General features: G+C 38.6%; 1 protein-coding gene across 3 annotated transcripts in view; it reads right to left on the reverse strand.

Annotated features, from left to right (window-relative positions):
* The window catches only part of yipf5 (Yip1 domain family, member 5), a 14,989-nt gene extending 5,549 nt beyond the window's left edge, over positions 1 to 9,440 (reverse strand). Inside the window, exons 1-4 of one of the 3 annotated variants that reach the window (XM_067423212.1) lie at positions 9,307 to 9,440; positions 7,696 to 7,815; positions 6,075 to 6,122; positions 3,802 to 3,977 (exon numbers count right to left, since the gene is read on the reverse strand). In XM_067423212.1, the coding sequence (XP_067279313.1) occupies positions 3,802 to 3,977; positions 6,075 to 6,122; positions 7,696 to 7,805 (334 nt within the window). In that variant the 5' untranslated portion in view covers positions 7,806 to 7,815; positions 9,307 to 9,440. Of the gene's footprint in view, positions 1 to 3,801; positions 3,978 to 6,074; positions 6,123 to 7,316; positions 7,669 to 7,695; positions 7,816 to 9,306 lie in introns of those variants that run through there. The other 2 variants (XM_067423213.1, XM_067423214.1) reach the window with 2 other exon arrangements.
* Positions 9,441 to 10,140: the final 700 nt, after the last annotated feature.

Consider the following 10,140-nt stretch of genomic DNA (forward strand, 5'->3'; position numbering starts at 1 on the left):
AGAATCTGTGGGATATTGTGAAGAGAAAGTTGAGAGACGCAAGACCCAACACTCTGGATGAGCTTAAGGCCGCTATCGAAGCATCCTGGGCCTCCATAACACCTCAGCAGTGCCACAGGCTGATCGCCTCCATGCCACGCCGCATTGAAGCAGGGGGGGAGACGCTTCTCTCATTTTGCTAGAAAGTAGTGCTCCCGACTTGTCACTGGTTTCCATGACGGGTCACATATACCTGTGGATCTCATTCTATTTAATTGTTTAATTTGATAATTGTGGATCTATAACTTATTTGTTTGGAAGCATGAAAAATCTAACACCGTATGTCCCCCCATCTCCCCTCCACTGCTTATTTTCTAATGATAATGAGTAATGCTAATAGTGGAAATAGTGATGCTTGCCTCAGCGAGCACCACTAATAAGGCAGAACATTAGAATAATCAGACAGGACTGCCATTGCACAGCATGATAAATGGACTCCCGATACTGGATGACAACAGCAACCAGCGGTAATCCATGAAGTGGCTTTCTCCAATTCTCTCTGCCCACTGCCGGTTCATTTCAAGCACAGCTCTGAAGAACTGGGGCAAGTAGCGTTCATAAGGACTCCTTGACTTCAGTGTGCAGAGACACAGATGTGGTTGTACTAAACACAGCCCCAGGTGACACTTGTTTGTTTTTCAAGCAATGCTTTATTCTAAGAGTTCTGGCTGTGGGACGCAGAGACAATGCATTATTGATTTCGCTGTAAACAAGAATAAATTCACCCCTGGGAATCACAGCAGTGTGACTAAGAAAAGGGAATCGCTGATTCTGAAAATGATTCCAGATGCATACAAATGTACTACAGAAAAATATGAGTCACAGTTTTAAAAATAAATCCTCATTTATCAGCGACGCAAACTGAAGAGGTACATAACATTAATATGATATTAATCTTCGTACTAAAACCCAATACAGAATTTTTAACAACATTTTTTAGATATAGGCCCGTTTTCACAGGCAGGGCTTACACTAAGATAGGATTAGGTCTTAGCTAAATTACAACATTTAAGTAGCTTTAATAAACGCCTTAGAAAAACGTGTGCATCTTGAGAAAAAAATAATGGCACTGACTTATTTTAAGATCAGTTAAAACACTCGCTTAAGCCTTGGGGATAGCCCGGGGATAACCATTTAAACTAAATTGTTACACCTTTTTTGCGTTCTGGACTAGCCTAGTAATCTAGACGGACCCTAGCGGCAGCAAATCTATTTTTACGAGTGTCGTCTAGCAACTCTCAATACACTTTTGAGCTGGAAAAACCAAACTCTGGTCAGGCCAATCACTTCGTGTATACAGTCGGTGGGCGGGTATTAATGGTTAAAAATATGTAAAAATGCACTGTCTGGCGAGTATTCAGGTAAACACAGTCGGGTATGTCTTTAGTGAATGTATACAGTTGAGGTAATTAGATCCACGCAGGTCTTAATCCAGACCTAATATTTTGTGTGATTAATGTTAATCAAACAACAATGAAAAATAGAAAAACACCACATGCTTGGCTAAATAACTAAAATATATTTATTAAGAATTAGTGTATAGTAAAATTATAGAGTGAAGACTAAGCAGTTTTATATTTGATTATTTAATTTCTTTCTTGACTCGCTAATGTTAAACAGACCTAATGTAGCTGAAAAAATAAACCATTGTTTTTGTCATAATGTTTGTAATTTGCATTTTTTGCTTATTTTTAAAAAGACAAAAGACAATTAAAAATCTATATTATAATAATAAAATTACATTTAAAAAATATTAAATTACTTGTATCATTAAATAAGGTTTTGGTCACCCCAACCTGTTGAGAAGTGAAAGGTTAGTGAATGATAACATGATTGGTAATGTGATCTCTGTAAGGATGTTCACACTGCCATGCAGTTTTTATAGCAATAAGAGGAGGGAATGGACAAAAACCAGTGAATTTTTAGTAAAATAAATAAATAAAACAATGAATAATAAGTTCTGTTGTCATATTCAACTAGTTTGACTGTTTTTGTGTGTGTTTTTTTTAGTATCGGTATCGAGGGATTTTAGTCTTGTATCGTATCAAAGTCATAATTTTGTGACAACACTAGTCCGGTTATAGGTTTAGAAACCCGACACTAGTGTTTACTAGTCTTTATTTGAAAATATATGATTCCCAGTGCGCACAAACTTACCAGATTACTGAGAGCCCTGTTGGTTACAGTCTTAACTTCCTTTTTATTCATACATTTTTAAAGGGGTGATGAATTGAGAAATCAACTACTTCCCTTGCGCTTTTGATATATAAAAGGTCATGGTAATATAAGAATATCCTCAAAGTTTCAGAGCTGAAAACTTGAAGTTCCAGCTCACGTGGGGAACACATTTTCACTTAATTTCACTGCGGACCGTTTGTAAACAAATCTCCAGTCGATGCTGGATTTAGATCCGACAGGAATGGTGCAACACACTTATGTGAGTAAAACGTGTTTTATATGTAATAGAACTGCATTGTTATAGATCGTTTTGCTTATGTGTACGTGTCTAACAGAAGATGCCTTTAGCACGCTGGACTCAGACACATATGGGCCAGGGCTCGCAAAGCACAGCAGGCCGATCAATCTCATATTCCTTTCTTGTTCTGCTGTTCTCTCTCTCGAGTTGACATCTGAAGAGCGGCGGACGCGTGTATGTGTGCGTGCATAAATATCCTCAAAAATGTCTTCCTCCGCATGTTTATTGCTGTTGACCAGCTAGCACGAGCCCTCCATGAGTCAGTGGGCGGGGCTACTGGATTAGACGCGCTGTAGAGGCGTTGTTTAGACACGCTATGACGTCAGTATGAAGCACAAAACCGTTTGCTGAGCCTGGTGTCTGTAAAAGCTTTTTTTGACTAACAAGGAAGTTTTCAGCTCTGAAACTTAGAGGATATTCTTATATTACCATGACCTTTTATATATCAAAAGCTCAAGGGAAAGCTGATTTCTCAATTCATCGCCCCTTTAAAGGGGTGATTCAGTGTTTTTTTTTTTTCCTAGGCTTGGTTGTGTTTATGGGGCACAGTATAACATGTCTTAGTACTTCCTTAAAAAAAAAACAAAGTATTTTTCTTCTATTTGACCTTTATTCCACACCGCTGTCTCCACTGCCCTTTGAGCGGCTCGTTTGCTTCCTGCTTCTATGAAGCCCATCCCTCCGAAAACCGCAATGGTCTTAGATTGGATAGATGGCCAAATGTAGTTCCCTGTATTTTTATTGGCTGAAGTGCCAAGCACAGGTTGTCCGGAAATGCCACGGCCCTTACCATTACAGGCAGAAGTCACATCTGCGGAGACTAGCAAGGGTTTATGACGTCACCAACCCAGGAAGAAGCTCGTTGTAGTCCAAACCGGCCGTTTTTATAGGCAATAAACTGCCAACTGACAATATCTCCGTTTGCATTGAACTTTCAGCACTGTAACTTTGCAGATACTGTTTATGCTCAAGCAGCAATATTACACACTAACTAAAGTTCAAAAAGTGAAATCGCATGCAAACACCCCTTTAACCATTTCTTTATTTGTGAAAAATACCTTAGGATTGCAGAATAAAAAATGCTTTTTAATTAATTTTCTAATTATTTATATACAATTTATTAAATATATGGTCAAATAAATATATTGGCCACACTGCTCTGTAAAAAAAATCGGCAGTAGCCATAAAAAATAAATAAATATTGGTCTAGAATGACTAAAGGATGAGAATATGACCATCAAACTTTCCTTTTCAGGTGAACTACAGCAAGGTAAAGTCTCGCTCACCCTCCAGCAATGGCGGCTCATCCTCAAAGCTGCTGCTGTACATGGACTGTGGGGAGGCTGGTGTAAACGCTGGCGTGGGCTGGAAGATCTGCCCCGTGTATGGCTGCTGGGGCTGCATCATTCCCGGAGTTGCCGTGTAGCCCATCGGCTGGGAGTAATCATACTGTCCATATGGTCTAATGGACGCAAAAAGATAAAGTTATTAAACATCGCATACATTTAAAATCTTGCTTATTACTTAAAAAGCACTAAATGGTTTAGCTCCCCAGTACTTAAGCGAGCTCTTAACACATTATACTCCATCACGTCTATAGCGGTCTCAAAACTCTGGCCAGTTGATAATACCTAGAATATCTAAATCAACTGCAGGCGGTCGATCCTTTTCCTATTTAGCTCCTAAACTCTGGAATAGTCTTCCTAGCATTGTTTGGGAAGCAGACACACTCTGTCAGTTTAAATCAAGACTAAAACACATCTCTTTACTATGGCATACACATAGAACTTTCATTATTCAAATCAATTGACTGATTGTTAGGCTGCATTAACTAGGTCAGCCGGAACCGGGAACACTTCCCATAACACCTGATGTACTCGTTACATCATAAAAAGAGTGGCATCTACGCTAATGTTGTCTCTCTGTTTATCCCGAGGTTTACTGTAGTCCGCCGGATCCAGGCCGTGTCCGGATCGGATGGTGGACCTAGACATGACCAGCTCATCCTGGAGTGTCTGCTGAGCCCGTGTCAATTGGTGTCTCCTCTGAATTTGCCTCATCGGCACATCATCCTCAGTAAACCCGTCTCCAGCGCGAACACTACAATCTTTCATGTATTCATAGTCTAGTGTAATTGACACACCATCCTAAATAAACCAGTCTCTTGCTTGATACCCAGAAATGATGAATATTCGGATCTAATATGACTTCTTTCCTATAAGGTTGCCAGAATAATAATCATACACTGTTTGATAATAGGACAGAGGAGAACTGGCCCCCTGTCTGGTTTCTCCCAAGGTTTATTTTTCTCCATCATGCCCTGATGTAGTTTTGGTTCCTTGCCACTGTCGCCTTTGGCTTGGCTTGCTCAGTTGGGGACACTAAAATTATGATCCAAGTTATTCAACTAAATATACATTTAATTATATACATTCTTATTTAATTATATACATTTTAATACTGATCTGTCAACATTGTCACTATATGATGTATTTAAATAAACTGATTACATCACTGTTTTCTCCAAAACGACTGTACACACCAAATTTTGTTGCAATATTGTCCTGTTTAACACAGTGAAGCTGCTTTGAAACAATCGTGATTGTAAAAGCGCTATATAAATAAAGTTGATTGATTGATTAAGTCATAATTAGGTGACATTCTCTCACTCAATTTAAGGCTTGTTTTTTTACTACAATTATGAAATAAAAACAGCTTGTATTTCTTGAAAAATACAAATTTGCATAGTCGGTGGGCGGGGCTTAACATAGTGACGGCAAAGTTGTGTTTGCGTGCTTCTAGTAAACACAGAAGCTGGCGAACGGCGGTCTTTCGAATCAGCTTTGACCGCGACTCTGGAAGATGTGTTCTGAGTTTTGACGACCGGATACGGCGAAAGTTTAATCTGTCAGCTAGCTCCGCTTCACGTTGCTGTCTTTGGTTGTAGCGCTATCCAATTGCGTGCAGAGAGAGTTTAAAGACAACCGTTTATCCCGCCCCTCGGATTGAGCTCTGTCAATGGTGAGTTTGCAGACCAAACATCTTGATGTGGGTCTGGCTTGTCAGGCTACATAACTCCAGCAAATCTCAACTGCTTGATTGATTATACTGTTGTATTATACCGCACAACTATACTATCAACCTACTGTATATAGGTTGCTGGGGGTGCTTACTGCTCACCCTGTGGCCTGTATGGGTCCTTACACCCGAGTATAGTGATGGGGACGATACGTATAGTGATACGGATGATACGTTAAACCGAAGTCCTGAGATGGATATATAGTAGGGCTACCCCCTTATAGTCAACCAAATTTTAATTAGTCAGTTAGTCACAGAAAAAAAAAACTCCACAGAAATTGGTGAAGTCAAGCAGGAAATCCGAACGGTTGTCTAACATTCATGGACCTCAGACATGGCTTATCATTTGAAGTATGTTAGTAGTAGCCTTTTTTAGATGGCTGCTGCCTCAAACACTAACCTAGATAAATGTGCGCTATTATTAGGCTCATATCCAAGCTTAGCTTAACATCCATTTCTCTCTAAAGTTGCATCCACTTACTGTAGAGATGACGGGTCAGCGTCATCAACTTCATCTTTGGAGCCGACACTAATTCAGGAAACACTAGTTTATTAATAAACTGTTAAAATGTTTTTGAGACACATTCAAAATCTTTGTTTTTTTTTTATTTATACGCTCGTTATTATGTTTTTACGTTATTATGCCCTGAGAGCATTTTACATTTTACAATGCAACTCCCCAAATATATATTTAAAGGAGTAGTTCACTTCAAATAAAAAATGTCCTGATATTTTACTCACCCCCATCTCATCCAAAGAGTTTGTGTCTTCCTTAAAAAGAAAGATTGAGGAAAACATTCGAGGATTTTTCTCCACATAAGGGACTTCCTTGATTGCTATTGATTTGGACATTCAACTCATCAATTGCCATTGAAATGCATTATGAGAAATCATGAGAAAAATCATGGAATGTTTTCCTCAAAAAACAACAACTTTCTATTCGACTGAAAAAGAAAGACAAACACAAACACCTTGGATGAGATGGGCTTGAGTAAGGCTGCATTTACACTGCAGGTCTTGATGCACAATTCCGATTTGTGGTGACTATATCCAATTTTTTTGACGACACACTTACATCGTCTTTAAAAAGTGACCCGTATCCGATATTTGCATTTACACTGTACACTGGCGAAACAGCCTAAGATGTTCTTAACCGGAAAAGGAAGTAAAACGGCACTGTTACAAAACATTGTAATAGATTATACAATGTTTTGCTTCCTGCACTTTTTTTCACACATAAAAGGTCAGCAAAACATTTCTCTCGTAAGGTGGAGAAAAAGAGGAGAGCCCTTGACAGGGTTGCCAGGTTTTCACAACAAAACCAGCCCAATTACAACTCAAAACTGTGTTAAAGTAGCCCAATTCCACAGAAAAACAGCGAACTTGGCAACACTGGCCCTTGATCACAGTTCGTGTCCACCTGAGTTGACGTCATTCGCCCCCGTCTCTTTTTCAATGACGCACGACTCGCATTTACTGGGGAATATCTGATTTGACCACTTACATGGCAGACGCAAATGCATGTATCCAATTCATATTATTAGATTTATTACCATATATGAGTGAGGCCTGAATCCGATTTGAGGATATCGGAATCCATGCGTTTTTTTACTGCTTACACGTTCATGTTATATCCGATCTGTGCCACATGAAAAAAAAATCGGAATTGGGTCACTTGAACCATGCAGTGTAAATTCCATGGAGGCGCCACCTTGCAACTTACAGGACTTAAAGAAGCTGCTACTAAAATCTTGGTACCAGATACCACAGCACACCTTCAGGGGTCTAGTGGATTCCATGACTCAACAGGTCAGTGTTGTTTTGGCAGGAGGGAAGACCAACACAAGTCATAATGTTATGCCTGATCAGCGTATATACTATAGAGCAAATCTCAACAGCTGTGTTGTCTATATCATCAACCAGCTTGAATCTGCTAAATGTGAAGGCATGAAGATAGTAAACTATTATAAAGCTCATGATTTTCTGTAAAGCAGTTTTGAAACAAGGTATATTGTGGAAAAGAGCTATTCAAATAAAATTGACTTAAACATGGCTATATTATAATAATAACCACATCAAGACTGTGCAAGGCTCAGGCATACTTGCTGTACGGGTCATCTGTGTTGCTGTAGCCATATCCTGCTTGGTTCTGATCATCTACACTGTAACTAGACTGGTAAAAGTCTGTGTTGAAGTTGTCAAACCCTGACATTGCAAGCAGCCTGGAAGACATCAAGCATAAAAATTTGTCAGCACAGGACAATATTATTTGCACTATAAATAACAAATAACAAGGAGGTTACTTGGGTGGAGATCTGCTGAAGATCTTGATTAAGCTAAACCAACTTCATTTAATGAAAGGGTTAGTTCACCCCAAAATGAAAATTATCCCATAATTTACTAACTGTCAAGCCTTCCTAGGTGTATCAGTTTTTTTCCAGCCAAACTGTTATATAAAAAAAATATCCTGTCTCTTCTAAGCTTTAATGGGAGTGAATGGTACCTTAGATTTTGAAGCCTAGCAGAAGAGTGACCTCTGACCCGATGCACAACGGTATTGATGAATGCGGAAGCGCAGCGAATAGAGAAAACATAGGTCACCATTTTTTTAAAGAGAAGTGCGTGAGGATCTTGAGTTTGTTGCCCATCTCTATTAGTTTGAATCGTGAGAGGCATCTACTCTCACCTAAACTTACACTACTCTTACATCCTACGTCATGTGTCGGGTCAGAGGTCACTCGTCTGCCAAAACTCGACTCGCACACGGCCATTACCAGAAGCCAGTGATTATAAAGTTATAAATATGGATTTTTTTCTTACAAAAATACATTACTTCAGAAGGGCTTTATAACTTTTATGCTGGAACGATGCACTTTTTGGGTTTTTGAAATTGACCATTATCATAAAGTTACCATTCACTCCCATGATAAAGCTTGGAAGAGCCAGGATATTTTCAATTTTAACTCTGATTGTATTCATCTGAAAGAAGAACGTCATATACACCCAAGATGGCTTGAGGGTGAGTAAATCACAGAGTAATTTTCCCTTTTGAGGTTAACTATCCCTTTAAAAATCACACACACAAATTAAGTCGTAAAAAATAATAATAATAAAGCATGCAAATTGTATTCATTGACAGGAACAGATGGATGATATTAATAAATCAAACACATGATCTGGATAAAGAATCAACATACACAAAAACGCAGTATGGTAAAGAGAAAGAATTAGATTTTAATACCATGGTATTGACAGATTACAAAGGACCAAAATGGTTAAACCATGTTTAATTTGAAATAACTGTGGTATTACAATCACGGTACAATGATAATGGCATACTGCATGTACAAATGAGGACGGTATTATTACCATAGTATGTAAAATAACTTGCCATTACAAAGATAGATGTCTAAAAACCACGGAGAGTATTTGTCAGATAAGATATAATATATCAGATTGCATGTTTACTAAAAGCATGTCACACTATTTATCTTCCACATATTTGTCTGAAGTCACACACTTTTAAGGTGATTTTAGCATAAATACTGTTTGTTTTGTTTGGGCTCAGTTAGCACAGCTCTACTAAAGCACTGCAACGGCACATCCGATCCCTGTCAGCGCCATTTAAACACTGTCCCACACACATCTTCAAACATGTAATACATCTAAAACATAAAGTTATAATGAAGTAAATTCTGCAGTTTTACTCACACCGTTAATCGCCCAAGACTCCGCCAACACCGCTAACTACGTGTCAAGAAAGAGAAGCAGAACTTCCGGGTCATGGAGACGATAACGTCATGTGCGTTTAGGCTGCGGGAAACTGAAGTGCGTCCTCTATGGGAAGAAGCGCTCAAGACACACACACACACACACACACACACACACACACACACACACACACACACACACACACACACACACACACACACACACACACACACACACACACACACACACACACACACACACACACACACAAAGCTGCGTCAGAAATCGCTGACTATCCAATACTGTATAGTGCATTTAACTGCCATACACTATATCAGGATGAGTGAATGAGTGTGAACAAGTGGGCTTAAAGACAGCTACAGGCAAGCCAATATGTGACCAGAACCAGTAGCCTAATAAAGGTCAGTTGTTTTTTTTTTTTTTTTTTTTTTTTTTTTTTTTGCAATTGAGATGTATAGGCTGAAAAGCCTCAAAATCACCTGAAAGCTGTCCATTGATGAATTAATACAATTTCTATTGATGTATTGTACAGGTACTGTATGATTAGACTATCATTAAGAAGTTGGTTTATTTCACTAATTGCATTCAAAAAGTGAAACTTATAGGCTATTCACTCATTACACATACACAGACTGATATATTTCAAATGTTTATTTATTTTAATTTTGATGATTATAACTGACAACTAAGGAAAATCCCAAATTCATCTCAGAAAAATTTGAATTTTAGGCTACTTAAGACCAATACAAAGAAAGGATTTTTAGAAAACTTGGCCAACTGAAAAGTATGAACATGAAAAGTATTAGCATGTAGAT

Source organism: Pseudorasbora parva, chromosome 18 (assembly GCF_024679245.1).
Source record: "Pseudorasbora parva isolate DD20220531a chromosome 18, ASM2467924v1, whole genome shotgun sequence".
In the NCBI taxonomy this organism is placed as follows: Eukaryota; Metazoa; Chordata; class Actinopteri; order Cypriniformes; family Gobionidae; genus Pseudorasbora; species Pseudorasbora parva.